Consider the following 18,607-nt stretch of genomic DNA (forward strand, 5'->3'; position numbering starts at 1 on the left):
TGTAATATTGTGAAATATTACAATGTAAAAGTACCTTAAAATTCTTTATTTTTTGACATTTTCAGTTGTGCTGCTTAATTTTTGTGGAAATCTGGACATTTTAAAGGGTTTTTTGATTAATTTAAATCACCTTTATTTGAAATAATTTATTTGTAACATTATTAATCTTTACTGTCACTTCTGACTGATGACTTTTGTTGTTATTAATTAAATGAATGCATCATTGCTGAAAAAAATAATAAAATTCCCAAATAAACCCAAATTATTGGACTATTAATTATGCATTCAATATCAATTCCGTATATAGGCTTTTAACACCCATCCATTTGGGATGCAGCTATTTTATACATTATTTTAATGTATTGCTTGTGTCATTATTTGAGCGCACAGCCTGTGCTTGTTGGGATGTGTGAGCTGTCCTTGGGCTTTGTTGTGCTTGTCAAACTCTTTACACAGGTACATCTCAGGTTCTTTTAATTCACTAGATTGAATTGCAATAATGAGTTTCAGACATTACACCCTCATTTCTGCCATGTTTAAACCAAGGGTGACATCAAACAATACCATACAGACTATCCATTGTGACAAAGTCAACAACCATGTGATGTTTGATACGTGAGGTGTTGACGTTCACGTGACTCTTGCACACAATCGGTAAATACCTTGAGCATGTATTAGTCTGGCTTTCCAACTGTTTACATTTAATTCCCTTTAAACAACAGGCTTAGTGAAGTGGAAGAATGTGCCGAGTTGACTTGGGTATCACTGAGCAGTGATTTTCACCCTCTGCATTGCAGGTTTGGTCTGTGGTGAGGACGCTGTGTAATTTTACAGGTGATGGTTTTGACGTCACCATACGCTCGTATACTGTGTCTTTGTAATGCTTTAAAGTCCATTCAGTCATCAGCTGTTGATTGATGCTCTAAATACCATACTGTCCCCCTGTGGTGTGGGATCAGTCGTTCTGATAAACAGGACTGATCAGATTTCACCGAGCACATAGTGGCCCATTTACAGACCTGCCGTTTTCCAATGAATTTGACCCACTAAGATTCTTAGAGTGGGGAAAGCAGGAAGCGAGGAGGCTGTAAGCGGGTATTAGGGGCTGCGACTCCGCAGTGTTGCACAGTGCAGCTGGAGCACGACTCGCTGTACCGCTTCGGCTCGGTGGGAGACTCAAACCTGAAACCAAGCCAAGAAGCCGAGAGGAGGTGTGAAGCAGGAGTGATTGTTTTGTGGTGCTTACTGCGCTGTTACATTCTGTTATGGACGTACACTGTGTTAGTCACGTTGTTTCATGGTCACACCTGAACGCTTCGCCCTTGGTGTCGTAGTGTAAGGTGACCAGTTAATGTAAGTGCTCCATTTTTTCACCTATTTTGTATAATGGTTTTTTGGTTATTTTATTGTACACTTACATTAAACATAGCAACTTTTATATATTAGTTAAATTGTAATTTGTTTTAATTTTGGCCTGTCTCACTTTAAAGTTCTTGACTTTACTGACTCTATCCAATGATTAAAGTCATACAGTAACGTCATAATATCGTCATGATCTTCACATAATCTGTTGAAATATTCATTTCATTGTAGTCAAACAAATTTGTGATTAATAATCCTGTTACCACATGATTTTCCCCCTTTTTCCAAACAATGCAACATTCTTTTACAGTTTCATTTGGACTCTTTTGCAGCATGGCAGGAAGACAAGTTGACAAGTTTTTCATGTTCAACCTTCAGCCCTGTTACTTCAGTTATTGTTTCGTAATGTTTTGGAAAATAACTACAAACCAACATGTAGTTTCTACCTAGCTAGCCCTGTCTGAGTGGCTAATATCCATCCCCGTTACTCATTCTTGCTTGCTTTATTTATTTATTGAATTTACATAATCTGTTAAAATATTCATTTCATCATAGTCACACAAATTTGTGATTATTAATCCTGTTACCACATGATGTGACATGTTCTTCTAGAGTTTCATTTGAACTTTTTTATAGCATGGTAGGAAGACAAGTTTGCCAAGTTTGTCACGTTCAGTCTTCAGCCTTGTTACTGTAGTTATTGTGAGGGGAAAAATTTTAAATATTTTGCCTATTTTTTTGGAAAATAACTACAAACCAACATTTAATTCCTAAATACCTAGCCCTTCCTGACTCCAACCCTGTTAGTAATGCGTACTTGTTTAATTTACTTTTTTTTCCATCTGTTGAAATATTCATTTCATTGTAGTCAAATGTGTGATTATTAATCATGTTACCACAATGCTGTAAAAGAGTCCAAGGGTGATTTGGACTCTTTTACAGCATTGTGGGAAGACAAGTTGTCAAGCTTGTCATGTTCAAACTTCAGCCCTGTTACTGAAGTTACTGTGAGGGGAAAATATTAAACAAATATTTTTCTTAGTTTTTTAACAATAACTACAAACCAGCATTTAGTCCCTACCTAGCGACTCCTTCCTGAGTGGCTGATTTTCAACCCTATTATTCTTGCTTGTTTATTTATTTATTTTCTTCACATAATCTGTTGAAATGTCCATTTCATTGTAGTCAAAACAATTGTGTGATGATTAATCCTGTTACCACATTATTTTCTTCTTTTTTCCAAACATTGTGACATTCTTCTAAAGTTTCATTTGGACTCTTTTGCAGCATGGTAGGAAGACAATTACTCAAGTTTGTCATTTTCAAATTTCAGCCCTGTTACTGACGTTTTTGCGAGGAGAAAAAATATGTAACTTAATTTTCTTCTGCTTCTTTTTTGTTTTGTTTTTGAGAACATAACTACAAACCAGCATTCAGTTCCTTCCTGAGTGGCTAGCTAGCCCTTCTTGCTTGCTTATTTGTTTATTTTCTTCACATAATCTGTTAAAATGTTGCAAGGGGAAAAATATTAAAGAAATATTTTTCTTAGTTTTTTGAAAATAACTACAAACCAATATTCAGTTAGCTAGCTAGCCCTTCCTGAGTGGCTAATTTTCATCCCTGTTACTTATTTTTTACTCATTAATAGAGTCAAAGAGTTTTGTGAATTTGTTTTACATTTTTCTAGGACAAAGCACAGAAGCAGTGTTTTAAAGTGTATTTAGATGTGTCCTGAAGGTTTATAATAACTATTTTCTGTTTATTTTATTTGCTTTATGATGTACTGTTTATGTGAAAAGTTACCTTTTTGTTAAAAAAAAAAATATATATATTTTTTTTTAATTTATTGAAAATGAATACAAACCTGCATATAGTTTTCAACTAGGGGTGGGACGATACAGGTAACTCACGATTCAATTCTGTGGCGATATGTGGCCCACGATAATGATAATATCACGATTCACGATATCTACGATATTCAATATATTGGAAGAAATTTCATCAACGATGTATCACGATATATGTGACTGAAAAAGAAAAAAAATACCCATAAGAAAGAAATCTTATGCATTTATTAATGCCAACATTTTCAACACTGTGCAAAGAAATATGCATTTGCATAATAACTTACTGCCTCCTGGTCTTAAATGTAAACACTGTACAGCTGGACAGATAAAAGTGCCTGAACATTAAAAAACAACGTGAACATTAATTAACATGTTTAAACCATGATACTGAAACGTAGTAAGTTACTGTAAAGTGCTTTGTTAACCTGAACAGTGGTCACATCAAGGCATATTCTTCTTGAGGAACACTAACTGATCAGCATGCTCAACTAGCGGGTGGGTCTTTGATTTGTTTTTCGTTATTTTCCGCCATTCTTCTCGCTTCTCTTTTTCCTGCACTTCTTCTCTGTTGTTGTTAGATAACTTGTGTACTTCACTGGCCGCTGCTTCCGCCACTTTACCCCTATTTACTCGAACAGCGCCCCCCGCAAACAGAATGGTAGATATTGGGTAGTGACAGTGACACTGACGACGGGTAAATTAATCATTTTGTGTTGTAATAAAATATCGATATTGGCCGTTAGTGTATCGATTATTTATTGCGACAGAGAGCACAACAATATATTGCAATATCGATTTTTTTTTCCCACCCCTATTTTTAACCCTGTTACTCATTCAGCTATTTTTACAATTTTTTAATTATTAATTTTGTCATTATTTTACGTTTATTTTATGTTTATTACTAGGGGAAAAACACCAGATCAGTGTTTTAAATATTTTATAATTTTATAATAAGTATTTAGGTCCCAGTGTTTAATTTCGTGAAGTTGTTTCTTTTGTAAAAAGTGGCCTAAATCTGTATTTTAATTCTTTTATTTTTCTAGCTGTAATGTTCCTTGACGTCACCAACACCTGTCTCCCCAACTTTTCCATTTCCCACGGTCTCTTCTACATTATGCAATCTATAAGGAAGGCTGAAATACTGTCTAATGATGTCCTTGTCTCTCTGTTGTTTTGACAGCTGAAGGCGTCTTTGTGGACAGGACACTTAGAGGGCCAAACAATGGAATGCTCTCTCCTGCCTACACTGCTCAGCACTCTACAGACTGAGGTTAAACGGCTTAGTTAGCAGTGTGCCTCTACCCCAAGAACTCTTTTAGCCTGGGGAAAGTTGGGAGAAAAAAAAAAAAACGGGCGAAGGAGAATTTCCTTCATAGTACAGCACCTTACTCCAGTTGTTTGTAGTTGTTTGTTTGGGATTCATTTGGAAGCTTTGCGTGAACAAAAGCCAAGATGGATTTGGAACCGTATCTGTGGATGGTCGTGATTGGCTTCATTATAGCCTTCATCCTGGCGTTTTCAGTGGGGGCCAATGACGTGGCGAACTCGTTTGGCACAGCGGTCGGGTCAGGGGTGGTGACACTACGTCAGGCCTGCATCCTGGCTTCCATATTTGAGACCCTTGGCTCCATACTCCTCGGTGCCAAGGTCGGGGAAACCATTCGGAAGGGAATTATAGATGTCAACTTATACAATGAAACGGTGCCGATACTGATGGCGGGAGAGGTCAGCGCCATGGTCGGTAAGTAATGGCTCATTTAAAGTTGAAACCTCAGTGTGTCATTTCGAAGATTAATGATGGAGAAGCTTAGCGAGGCATTCGTTTATTCGCTGTAGGCTGCCACATTCTAGGAGTCATGATCACATGTTTTAGAGTAAGTTTAACAGAGTATGTTAGCTGATGTGTAAGTTAAAAAAATATATTTTTCATCCAATGCAAAGAACACTGCATGAATGGTTTTAAAAAAAGGAATGCATTTTTTTGTCAATTGGTAATGAATGGCTACATTGTAATGTTTTTAATAGTGTCCCACATAGAGTCTATATTGAAGACAGAAGGGAAGAGAACATATGGCTGGAAGTTTCTCCCCCTCCCACTCATATTCCCGTCTTTTTCAGGGTCTGCGGTTTGGCAGCTCATTGCCTCTTTTCTAAAGTTGCCCATTTCTGGAACTCATTGCATTGTGGGATCTACTATTGGCTTCTCCATGGTTGCTATTGGCACTAAAGGAGTACAGTGGATGCAGTTAGTCAAAATTGGTAAGAAAAGAAGAAAATCCATTATGCAATTCATTATTTATTATACCGCACACCAGAAAATGTAAAAACATTTTTTAAACGCTTTGAAGCAACTAGGTGATTAAGGTCGGCCTTTTACTGAATGTTTCTCCTGACTAATTCATCTTGTAATGTCATAATTCACGTTAAACTACTTTTCAAAAGCTTGGCGTCAGTTAGAAAGAAATGAATTCTTTTATTCAACAAGGATGCATTAAATGGATTAAAAGTGACAGTAAGGGCGGTTTTAAAGTAACAAATTCTAATTGAAATCCTAAAAAAGGTCACAAACATTAAGCAGCAAAGCTGTTTTCAACATTGATGATAATAAGAAATGTTTCTAGAGCAGCGAATCAGTTTATTAGAATGATTTCTGAAGGAAACACTAAAGACTGAAAATTCAGTTTTGCCATCAAAGAAATAAATTACATATTTTAATGCATTCAAATAGAACTCAGAATATATATGGGTCAAAGACGTTAAGATGTCCATGTCAAAAGAAATTTACAAAAGTGATTTTATGTCCATAGAAAGCACATTAAATGTAAGTAAAATGTCTACTTTTAAGGTTTAAGTTTTTGGAGAATAAAATGTCCAAATTTGGTTGAAGTGATGTTACATTGTCATCAGTGTAACACAATATTTATGTAAAAAAATCAGACTTATTCTGAAATATATAAAAGAATAAGGGTGCATATTTAATATTGTGTTTAAATGAGTAAAACATTGACAAAGCCTAGGATAGTGGCAAATTTTAAAAATGTAAAATTACAATTAATTAGTATTCGGGGTGAAAGTAATTTGTCTTTTAATATGTCATAAATAGATTTTTGTTGTAAATATGCCTAACAAGATTGTTACACTGAATGACATTTTAGTGGGTGTCTTCTGTATATTAGGGAAAAATGTATGATATTTATTTTTTGCTCTCAAAATAACTGCTAAAATGCTATTAAATTAAACAGACAACTTTTTTATTTATTTATTTTTTTTGAAAAAACAATAACAATTTAAAGCAGTGTATATTTTTTTTTTACTCTGCTTTTGATCAAATAAAATAAATAGCAAAAGAAACACTAAAAAAATCTTACCAACCCCAAGCATTTGAATAGTTGTGTATGTGCCTATGTATTGTTTCTCTGGAGTGACATTATCTAATTTTTGTTGTCAATCTACTTGTAACCGAGATGTGTAATTTATTTAACGTTGCCTATAGGCCTTTGTGCCTCTAGCAGTATTATGCATCATTATATTGGCATGCTATTGATTTAGTAATTGCTGTTTATTTGATGCAGTTGCCTCATGGTTCATCTCCCCTCTGCTGTCTGGTCTCATGTCTGGTCTGCTTTTCTTCATCATCAGATATTTCATTCTTAGCAAGGTGAGTCATGGGTCCACGATTACACCTGTCTTTCATCACCTTACTTCAGTGATCTTGCTTTGACAAATTTTGACATCAAAATAGAAAAAAAAAAAAAAGATCAAAGTGCTCAGTCAGGCTTTAAGTGTTTTGCGCTTTTGATTCAGACATCCAATATAAACATTTAAGTGCAGTAGAGACATTCGCCCCGTCCTTCAGTATAGCAGTCCATCACTGGTCCTTATAAGACCTCACATGTTTTCGTTATATTTACTGTTTAACATGCATTCTGCTATTTCCAAGTAACAGTGCCTGTAGCTGTTTATATTGCAATGACAATAGCTCATCTGTGATGGCACAGCAACGGCTTTACAGTCGACAGCAATTCATCTTTTAAATGTGTGCCTGGTGTAGACTCTGCTTTTGTAAACACTTAGATATTTAAGCCTTAAAGAGTTAGGAACAGCGAAATGCATTCTTACTGTGGCCACATACGCACTTTGGTTTAAAGGAACAGTTCACCTGAATACAAAAATTCATCTTTTACTCTCCCAAAGCTCTGTGGCTTTCTATCTTCAGTGAAATACAATTGAAGATGTTTAGCAGCTATTTTATGTATAATGCAAGTGAAAGGTAAAAGATACAGTAATGGCAAGCTCCCAAAGGGATTACATAAATCATAAAAGTTGTCCATAATACTCGCATGTTATATTCCAAGTCTTCTGAAGCCATATGATTGCTTTGTGTGTGAATATATATAGAGATATGTTTTTTTTTTTTTTTTTATGTATGTCACTGAATGTTTTCTGCTCGGCAAAAAAAAAAAAACACATAAGCTTTTTTTTTTCTCATTTTGGAGCTTAAATTCATAATTCAGCCAAAAATGAAAATTCTGTCATTAATTACTCACCCTTATTTTGTTCCAAACCCATAGGACCTTTGTTCATCTTCAAAAACACAAAATGATGAAATCCGAGAGCTTTTAGACCCTTCACAGACAGCAACGCAACTGACACATTTAAGGTCCAGATAGGTAGTAAGGACATCATTAAAATAGTCCATGTGACATCAGTGGTTCAATCATAATTTTATGAAACTGCAGGAAAAATGTTTGTCTGCAAAGAAAACAAAAATAACAAATGTGCGTTTAGAACTGAAATGGAACAGAAGAAATTGTTAAATAACGTCATTATTTTAGTTTTCTTTGCGCACAAAAAGTATTCTCATAGCTTCATAAAAGTACAGTTGAACAACGAATGTCACATGGACTATTTCATCAATGACCTTACTACGTTTCTGGGCCTTGAACGTGTCAGTTGCATTGCTGTCTATGCAGGGTCAGAAAGCTCTTGGAAATCCATCAAAATATCTTAATTTGTGTTCCAAAGATGAATGAAGGTTTTACAGGTTTGGAACAACATCAGTTGGAGTAATTAATGACAGAATTTTTATTTTTGGCAGAACTATCTCTCTAACAGAGCTTTCACTTTATGGAAAAGAGCAGCTTGGACATTCTGCCTTATATCTCTTTTTGTGTTTCACAAATAAAACACGGTTAGAATGATATGAGGATAAATGAATGATAATAGAATATTATTTTTGGGGGGTAAACTATGCCTTTAAGAGAATCAGTGTTATTTGCTAAAACTGCTAAAAAGAAAATAAGAAATGCTGTCTTAGCAACTGACCGAATTAAGTTAAAGCTGAAGTACTAAAAATAACTAAAACTAGAAAAAAAGCTAAGCAGAATTAAAAATAAAAGAATTAAAATTGTAATAAAATTAACACACAAAATCACTAAAACTGTAAAATTTAAATGAACACTGGAAATATAAAAATAAAAGCCTGAAAAATTAATAAATACTAAAACGCTATAAAAATTCATGCTCAACCGATTAATCGCATACTGTATATTTATTATGTATTTATATATAAATGCACACACATGCATGTAAATATTTAAGAAAAAATGTGTGTGTGTGTATATATATATACTTGTCAATATTTTCAAATATATACTTTAAGTGAGTGTATTTATATACATTGAGGTCAATAAGTATTTGATGACCCTGTGATTTTGCAAGTTCTCTTACTTAGAAATCATGGAGGGGTCTACAATTTTCAGCATAGGTGCATTTCCACTGTGAGAGACAGAATATAAAAATAAAAATCCGGAAATCACGTTGTATGATTTTTAACAATTTATTTGTGAATTACTGTGTCAAATAAGTATTTGATCACTTGAGTCAAAAAAATGTAATATTTGGTAAAGAAGCCTTTGTTAACAATTACAGAGGTCAAACGGTTCCTGTAGTTCTTCACCAGGTTTGCACACACTGCAGGAGGGATTTTGGCCCACTCCTCCATATAGATCTTCTCTAGAGCAACATGGAGTTTCAGCTCCCTCCAAAGATTTTCTATTGGATTTAGGTCTGGAGACTGGCTAGGCCACTCCAGAACCTTGATATGCTTCTTACGGAGCCACTCCTTGGTTTTCCTGGCTGTGTGCTTTGGGTCATTGCAGTGTTTCCCACAGGTTTGAAGGCAATGTGTGGTGGTCAGGCCGAGGAGGGGGGGGGGGGGGGGATGGGGGTTGGTAGGGATACGATTGGATTCCCTAAAGGGATTTACTAATTCCTAAAGGTTAATAATTAAATAAAACTGTTAATAATTAGTTAAACAGAACTTTATTACATTAATTTAACACCATATACAACAGCCTACTGGCTGCACAGTCTGCAACTTTTGTTAGGGCAACTTATTTTGCGACATATTATTGATATTTAACAAATCTATTTCTTTCTCTCCCTGACCTTGTCTTTCTGCTTGAGCAGCACTAGTTGAAGCCTGATCATATTGTAAACAATAACATAACTAATTACACTGGTCGGACTAAGCTCTGTTTCAGACTGATACCTCCGGTTCAGGATGGTCCTCATCCTCATCACGTGCCTTTTTCAGTCGCGGAAAATACTTTTCAATACTCATCTGGATTGAAGCAGCAAACATTCAGTGTAAGAGTAAAGAAACGACATAATTTATAATACGTTTATTTGATTCACAGCTGCTACATATAGTGTTTTGACCTCGACAACCCAACAAGGCTAGCCTACATTTTACCGCAAACTTGCGACTAGTTAACTTTCTAAAGAAGGCGCAATCGCGTTTGCTGTCTCGTCGGGACAGTAACATCAACACATTGAAACTATTGTATTCAGAATATAAAATATTTTATAGAACTTTTTAATCTGTGATTGTGTGTTAAAAGTGTTCACGAGATACCAACCTTTCGCCAGCCGTCTTCTCTCCACAGATGATCCAGACAGATGTGTGCACGGAGGGGAGGAGCTGTGTGCGTGTGTGTGTGCGTTTGAGGGAGAGACGCGAGTGACAGAGAGATGAAGAGAGAGTATGAAAAGGAAATGCAGTTGAACGAATTCGCTTCGTGTTTTAAATAGCGTACAAAAGAATAACGAAACGCAATATGGGACGGTCGGTATTGATTTTTTTTTTTTTTTTGGGTCGGTGTTGAATCTGTGGCGGTCGGAATTTAATCTGTGGCGCACCGCCACAGATTCGTCAATGTGTGGGAAACACTGCATTGTCATGTTGGAAGACCCAGCCATGACCCATCTTTAATGCTCTGACTGAGGGAAGGAGGTTTTTGCCCAATATGTCACAATACATGGCCCCGTTCATCCTCTCCTTAATACAGTGCAGTCGTCCTGTCCCCTGTGCAGAAAAACACCCCCAGAGCATGATGCTTCCAGCCCCTTGCTTCACTGTAGGTATGGTATTATTGGGATGATACTCATCATTCTTCTTCCTCCAAACACGGCGAATGGAGTTAAGACCAAAAAGTTCTACTTTGGTCTCATCTGACCACAGGACTTTCTCCCATGACTCCTCTGGATCATCCAGATGGTCCCTGGCAAGCTTCAGACGGGCCTGGACATGGGCTGACTTAAGCAGGGGAACCTTCTGTGCGATGCAAGATTTTAAACCATGACGTCTTAGTGTATTACTGATAGTAGCCTTGAAAACAATGGTCCCAGCTCTCTTCACGGCTTTGACCAGCTCCTCCCGTGTAGTTCTGGGCTGATTCTTCACCATTCTTAGCATCATTGATACCCCACTGGGGGGGCCCCAGTCCGAGGGACATTGACAGTCATCATTAGCCTCTTCCATTTTCTGACAATTGCTCCAACAGTTGTTCTTTTTTCACCAAGCTGCTTGGCAATTGCCCCGTAGCCCTTTCCAGCTTTGTGAAGGTCTACAATTTTGTCTCTTGTGTCTTTTGACAGTTCTTTGGTTTTGCCCATGATGCTACTTAGACTTTGGCTGATTGTGGGGTGCACAGGTGTCTTCATGACAGCTAACGACCTCAAACAGGTGCTACTAATTTAGAATCATGAGCAGAGTGTAGCTGGACTATTTAAAAGCAAAATAACAGGTCTTTGAGAGGGTCAGAAATCTGGCTGATAAGCAAGTGATCAAATACTTATTTGACACAGTAATTCACAAATAAATTGTTAAAAAATCATACAATGTGATTTCCGGATTTTTATTTTTAGATTCTGTCTCTCACAGTGGAAATGCACCTATGCTGAAAATTGTAGACCCCTCCATGATTTCTAAGTAAGAGAACTTGCAAAATCACAGGGTGATCAAATACTTATTGACCTCACTGTATACATAATAAACATACACCGTATATACACGTATATTATATAAACAAAACCTTTTATTTTCGATGTGATTAATCGTTAGACAGCCACGCCAAAATTGTAACCAACAATGGATAATGTTTTATGCTGCAAAATATTGCATCTAACTTTACTAAAGAATTACAGTGACTATTACAGTGTTAAACAAAAAGAAATTAGAAATAAATGTTACATTTAGATGTGTTTACTCCTTATTCGTGACATCTGTGTGGCATATTATACAGGGTTATAAAACAGATAGTTCCGGTCCTTGATTCTCGGTTGTGCCGTGTTCGAAGCTGTTGTAAATTACTCTACAAACATACACCTTTGTTTATGTTTGTGTGTTTTGTTACAACAACAACTGTTTTTGAGGAACTACATTGTTTGGCAGAAGAATAATGTTTTTATTAATATCATTACACTTTATTTGCTCTGTTTTATTTAGTGAAACCTTACTACGTAAATTAAATAACTGTTCTATAAAAGCAATAAGTCCCGTGAAGCCGTGGTTTACAGTGAATTTATAACAGCTAAGCTTTGCGTCGTGCCTAACTATGCCCCTTAGCTGTTATAAATTTACTGTGAACCATGGCTTCTTGGGGTGTATTGCTTTATGTAATCTCTTTCTGTGATCTGTCCATTACAGGATGACCCTGTTCCCAACGGACTCCGTGCTTTGCCGCTCTTCTACGCGTCAACCATCGGAATCAACACATTCTCCATCATGTACACTGGAGCTCCCTGTAAGCCTATATTGAAGTGATAACGCATTCACCCAAGACACGTCCTTGATCAGACATGAGTTTGTTTGTTGGTACTGAATAAGTGTCATTGAATAGGCAATGTTTACAACATTGTTTTAAGATAGCTTTTCATGTAAAATGCTTTTTCTTTCAAAATCGATTCTCTGGATTGTTTTTAAATCTCACAGCAAAGTGTATGTATGTGTGTGACCGTGTCTCGCTTTTTCTTTATTGTGCAGTACTGGGCTTGGAGATGCTCCCCGTCTGGTCTATTGCCCTCATTACCTTGGCTGGTGCTCTGGTATGTGCTGGTCTGGTCTGGTTTTTTGTTTGCCCCTGGATGAGAAGGAAAATAGCAAGTACGTACTGTCCTTTTCCCTCCCGCAGACTCATGACTTGAGGTGTTTTTAATGTTTGTGTTAGATCTCTGTCCTAAATTGTCTATTTCTTTTTCCAGTTAGGAATCAATTTATCTGAGGACAGTTGTGATTACTAACTACATTTGCAGAAATTGTGTGATCCATGTGTTTTTGCACTTGACATCTGGCCATTAAGTTAGATGTTATTTCTAATCTAGCTTTGGAAAAAATCAAAGATGTGACTCAGCATGAGGCATCTTCACCAGCTCAGGAGGGGAAGGATTTGCCTAACATCTGCTGCTCTGCTGGGGTGCTCTGTAATGTAAAGACTATCTTTTGCTGGCTCTGGCTTGTGGGCCCATGTTGCGTTCGAATGACGCTGAGAGAAATGAAAAGCAAATAAACTGAAGCTGTTTATTTGAGAACATCACCGCTTTTTTTTTTTTTTAAGATGAGTCACACGGACCTTGTGCAGTCGATGCACCTTTCTCAGTGCAAGATTGGCTGCCCACGTGTTTTGATTGAGAGAAGTGTCTTAATGAAATGAATCACTAATGAAAAAGCACTGCTTTCACTCACGGGTCGGCGCTTTAAATTGTTGCATGCTTTATTAAATTTGTTTTCAGATCAAGGGTCTCATAGTGCGGTTTCCCACGGGAAACATTAGAGTTATAGGAATCTGATTTATTTATTTATTTTGCTCGGGTCAGTTCTATGAGTAAAGCTCAAATTAGCATTAAATACGAGGGGCACTAATTCAAAGTGCTTGTTGTTGTTCATTATCACTGCTCGATTTAAAAGGGCCAGTTGTTGTCATATTGATATCACAGTTTTTCACGCATGGATTATCCATGTTTATTAGTGATTACGTTTGCTTGATTATATTATTCTCACTGTAATCTTGTTAATGCTGCTTTTCATTTTCAGCTTTTCACCAGTTTCACAAAGCTTTGCCTACTTCCCCTCATCTGCTCATAACATTTATGTTTATAGGGATGCACTGATAATACAATTCTGGCCGATACCAATAAGTGAAAATTCTATAGTATTTTGTCAAAATTGCACTGCTGTTAAATGTTTGGGGTAGTGTGTTTTTTCTTGTTGAAAGAAATTAATACTTTTATTGAGCAAGGATGCATTAAATTGACCAAAAGTGACAGTAAAGACATTTAAGATGTTGCAAAAGTTTTCTATATCCCATAAATCCTAAAATGGAAGCACAGTTTCCACCAAAATATTAAGCAGAACTACTCTTTTTCAATAAAATGATCAAATATAAGAACTGTTTCTTGAACACCAAATCAGAATATTAGAATTTCTGAAGGATCATATGACACTAAAAACTACAGTACAAATACAGTTTTGCATCACAGAAATAAATTATGTTTTGAATTATATTCAAATAGAAAGCAGATACTTTAAATTGTAATATTTCACAATACAGTTTTACGGCATTTTTAATCAAATAAATGCAGTCTTGCTCTATTGAAGCATTTTTCTTTTTCAAAATCTTGATCCAAACACCCCAAACTTTTGAACTGTAGTGTAAATTTAAAATTTAAAAACTAAAATCAGTAGTTGATTTGAAGTTTAGTGAAATGTATTGTATCAAATAGAGTTTAATAATGTTTAATATGAGAAAGTTATATTTAATTTGCTAAAGTTTGCTTTTAAAAGTGTTGTTACATTGTTATTGATTTTAAAGATAAACTTGACTGTTAGATTAATGCAAAGGTAATCTATCTTATATGGACTAATGTGGTTTTTAAAAAAATCAAATACTGGCCGGTAACCAGTGTACAGTTGATGTCCAAAGTTTACATACACCTTGCAGAATAAGAGGGATCATACAGAATTCATGTTTTTTTTTTTATTTAGTACTGACCTGAATAAGATATTTCACATAAAAGATGTTTACCTATAGTTGAAAAATAATAGTGAATTTATAAAATGACCCCAGTTCAAAAGGTGACATACACTTGATTCTTAATACTATACTTACCTGAATTATCCACAGCTGTGTTTTTATTTATTTATTTATTTTTTGTAATAGTTATTCATGAGTCCTTGTTAGTCCTAAACAGTGAAATTGCCTGCTGTTCTTCAGAAAAATCCTCCAGGTCACACAAATTCTTTGGTTTTACAGCATTTTTGTTTATTTGAAACCTTTCCAACAATGTCTGTATGATTTTGAGATCCATCTTTTCACTCTGAGGACAACTGAGGGACTCGTATACAAATATTACAAAAGGTTTAAACGAAAAACAAAGCATTAAGGGCAAGGGGTGTCAACTTTTGAACTGAATGAAGATGTGTACATTTTTCTTATTTTGCCTAAATGTCATTTATTTATTTATTTAGTACTGCCCTTAAGAAGCTACAGAAGATACTTACATGTTTCCCAAAAGGGAAAAATAAGTTAAATTTACCCTGATCTTCAAATTCAAATGTTTTCACCCCCGACTATTAATCAGGGTTTCCGCGGGGCATTAAAAAGCATTAAAAGTCATTAAATTGATTTTGCGAAAATTAAGGCCTTAAATGGCATTAAAAAGCATTAAATTGTTTTATACAATTACCAATTTACAATTACCAATTTATCTTGAATGTAGCCTGTATAATTAATAACTTTGATTCACTGTCGCGAAGTATGATAAACACGGAAGCAGTTTGGTAATTGCTTCTGGCCGGTCCAAAATTGTGTGACACAGACTTTTTAAGAGCGGTCAGTTTTAGCCTCTAAGAGTTCAAAGTTTCTGAAATTTTTCTGTTCAGAATTGATATTTGAAATTTTGAAATCTGCAAATAAACGCTGACATTTTAAGCTGTCTCCTGATCCATTTCTAATTATGTTCAGCAGAGTAATGTATGTTCATTGTTGCCTCGTTGTAAGACCGCATGAAAAAAATGCATTATAATATACACGCATTCATACACAGCCGTGTTAAGTTATTGGTTGTGTATGGCATTAGAAATGTTAGAAATGGCATTAAAAGGCATTAAATAAGATTTGAAAATCCTGCAGAAACCCTGATTAATGCATCATTTTTCCTTATGATGGATCTCATAATCAAACAGTCGTTGGAAAGGGTTAAAATACACAAACATGCTGAAAAAGCAAAGAATTTGTGGGACCTGGGACTCATTAACAACTATCACAAAAAAAAAAAAAGAAAAAACACAGCTGTGGATCATTCAGGTAACAACACACTATTAAGAATCAAGTGTATGTAAACTTTTGAACAGGGTCATTTTATAAATTCAACTATATGCAAACATCTTTTATGTGAAATATCTTATTCAGGTCAGTTCTAAATAAAAAATAACATGCTTTAAGTATGATCCCTCTTATTTTTATCAAATAATTAACATTTTGCAGATTCTGCAAGGTGTACAGTATGTAAACTTTTGACCTCAACTCTAATACTGATATATCATGCATCCCTATTATTGATACCTAATTTATGACTTTCTATTCAATAATTTCCTGCCATTTTTCCCAAAACAGGTCGACTGAAGAAAGAGCATGCTCTTTCCCGTATCTCTGATGAGAGTTTGGATAAAATCCCGGAGGAGGAAGAGGAAGCCCCCGTGTTTAAAGAGCTTCCAGGTGCGAAAAGCAGCAACGATGCTGTGCTGCCCCTGACAGCAGAGTCCACAGGAGAGCTGAACAGCCTGGCTAATGGAGGCACTGTCCTGCCCAACGGCAGAGTGTATGGTACGTTAAAGGACTTGGCTTGTTTCTAATGGATACCATCTGACCAAAATGTGCTTCGCTGACCTGATGTGTTCTTCCTGTCAGGTCGCACTAACTCCATGACCAACGGCTGCCTCAAGTCACCCGTGTCCAATGGGGGCTTCAGTTTTGACGGACACATGCGCAGCGACGGCCAGGTCTATCACACCGTTCACAAGGACTCTGGTCTCTACAAGGACCTCCTACACAAGATCCACCTGGGACGCCTGGAGGACGAGCGCAGTGGCTCACGTCCCGATAACAACTACCGTCACCTCCGCCGCAACAACAGCTATACATGCTACACAGCAGCCATCTGCGGCATGCCAGTGCAGCCCCTGTTGCGCTCGGAGTCCAGCGCCCCTCCTCCAGAGGACAGCGAGAAGCTAGTGGGCGACACTGTCTTCTATTCGAAGAAGCGTTTGCGCTATGACAGCTATTCCAGCTACTGTAACGCAGTTGCGGAGGCTGAGATTGAAGCGGAGGAAGGTGATGTGGATGTGAATTTGGCAGCAGATAAAAGGGAGCCCCGGGCCCCTGCTGAAGGGGTGCTTGAGGACTGCGTTGATGAGGACAAGGAGGAGAAGGACAAGCCTCAAGTCTTCCTGCTCTTCCACTTCCTGCAAATCCTCACTGCTTGTTTTGGATCATTTGCGCATGGAGGGAATGATGTCAGGTATGCCACTCGATGATTCTTTTTTCTATGACAGGCATTTTTTTTTTTTTTTTTTTTTTTTTTTTTTTCGAAACTTTTTTTTAGTATTTTTGCTCTTTAGCATGCTTTGTGATTAGCGAGTTCAGAATAAGACCTACTGTACTATGTGCAGCATTTCTTCACATTCCACAGCATTAGTGAGTCCTGAGAACAAGCTTTCAGTTCAGTGCCACGGATCTGGTTCACGGCTCTACAGATGATTTGGCACATACCCAGACTGTTAAGACCGTTAAGACCAAAGTGAGATGTGGCCATTAGTTTAGGCTAACTTCAGCTGCTTAATGCTTTAACAGTTAAAATCTTTAAATTGGTTTTGTTGGTGACATAATTTGATTACTGTGTTTCTAGTTAGTGTGAAGTGTAAACAAAATTCTCAGAAATCAGTTCCTGCACTCTCAGAAAAAAAGGTACAAAAGCTGTCACTGGGCAGTAACTTTTTCGAAAGGTCCCAGCATGTACCATTAAGGTACCAATATGCATACTTTATGTAAGGGATAATGTACAGGCAGCCGGTAGTTATCGCAGAAATAAGCCCCGACAGTGTGATCAGGGGCTTATTTCGCGATAACTACCGGCTGCCTGTACATTATCCCGCTTATTACACGGCTACTTGCCACATAAGGAAAAAAACTGGACATGAATATGAATTTGAAACCTTTTATTGGCATATTTGTTTTAAATTAACATTTTTATCCTTCCGCGAAACGATATAGTACCACGTGACTAACATTCAAACTATGTACGTTAGTAAGACAATTTAAATAGATTAATGTCAAAATTTTCCATTGTTAATTGTGGTTGTCCAGTGTTTGTCACAAGATGGCGCCAAACGGTAATCTTTGTTGGCACGGAGGGATTTTAAACATACAAGTAGTACCGGCTATGCGTTATTACTTTGGAGCGGTGATTATTTGAAAAGAACGAACCTGCAAATGTCTCAACTGACCAATCAGAATCAAGCATTCCAAAGAGCCGTGTAATAAGTACTAATATGTTCTTTTATAGAATTACTTCACTTCAGAATTAAAATTTCCTCCCCCTATGTCATCCAAGATATTCATGTCTTTCTTTCTTCAGTTCGAAAAGAAATTAAGGTTTTTGAGGAAAACTTTCCAGGATTTTTCTCCGTTCTCATCGGGTTGAAGGGCTAAATTGCAGAGGGCTCTACATGATCCCAGCCGAGGAATATGGGTCTTATGTAGTGAAACGATCTGATATTTTTCCAAAAAAAAAAAAAGTATATACTTTTTACCTACCCTACCTTTTTTGAACCGAAGTACACAAAGAATTAACCACGTGTGACTTTTCCAGCATGACTTCATAATGCGTGAAGTCGTAGACAAACATCGCAGAGCTAGTCCAAGGCCCTTTGAAGCTGTATTAAAACTGCAATTTGAACCTTCAGCCTGTTGATCCCCTCTGAAGTCCACTATACAGGGAAAAATCCTGGAATGTTTTCCTCAAACACCTTAATTTCTTTTAGACTGAAGAAACTAAGA

The 18,607-nt window shown here is 36.6% G+C and overlaps 1 protein-coding gene across 1 annotated transcript in view; it reads left to right on the top strand.

The window, feature by feature from the left end:
- Positions 1-18,607, top strand: part of slc20a2 (solute carrier family 20 member 2) — a 66,988-nt gene that overhangs the window by 30,105 nt on the left and 18,276 nt on the right. The window contains exons 2-8 of the mRNA XM_073818578.1: positions 4,390-4,950; positions 5,328-5,468; positions 6,782-6,867; positions 12,202-12,298; positions 12,538-12,657; positions 16,166-16,375; positions 16,460-17,069. Coding sequence (XP_073674679.1) covers positions 4,662-4,950; positions 5,328-5,468; positions 6,782-6,867; positions 12,202-12,298; positions 12,538-12,657; positions 16,166-16,375; positions 16,460-17,069 — 1,553 coding nt within the window. The 5' untranslated portion in view covers positions 4,390-4,661. The remainder of the gene's footprint in view (positions 1-4,389; positions 4,951-5,327; positions 5,469-6,781; positions 6,868-12,201; positions 12,299-12,537; positions 12,658-16,165; positions 16,376-16,459; positions 17,070-18,607) is intronic.

The sequence above is a fragment of the Garra rufa genome, chromosome 15 (assembly GCF_049309525.1).
Source record: "Garra rufa chromosome 15, GarRuf1.0, whole genome shotgun sequence".
Classification (NCBI taxonomy): Eukaryota; Metazoa; Chordata; class Actinopteri; order Cypriniformes; family Cyprinidae; genus Garra; species Garra rufa.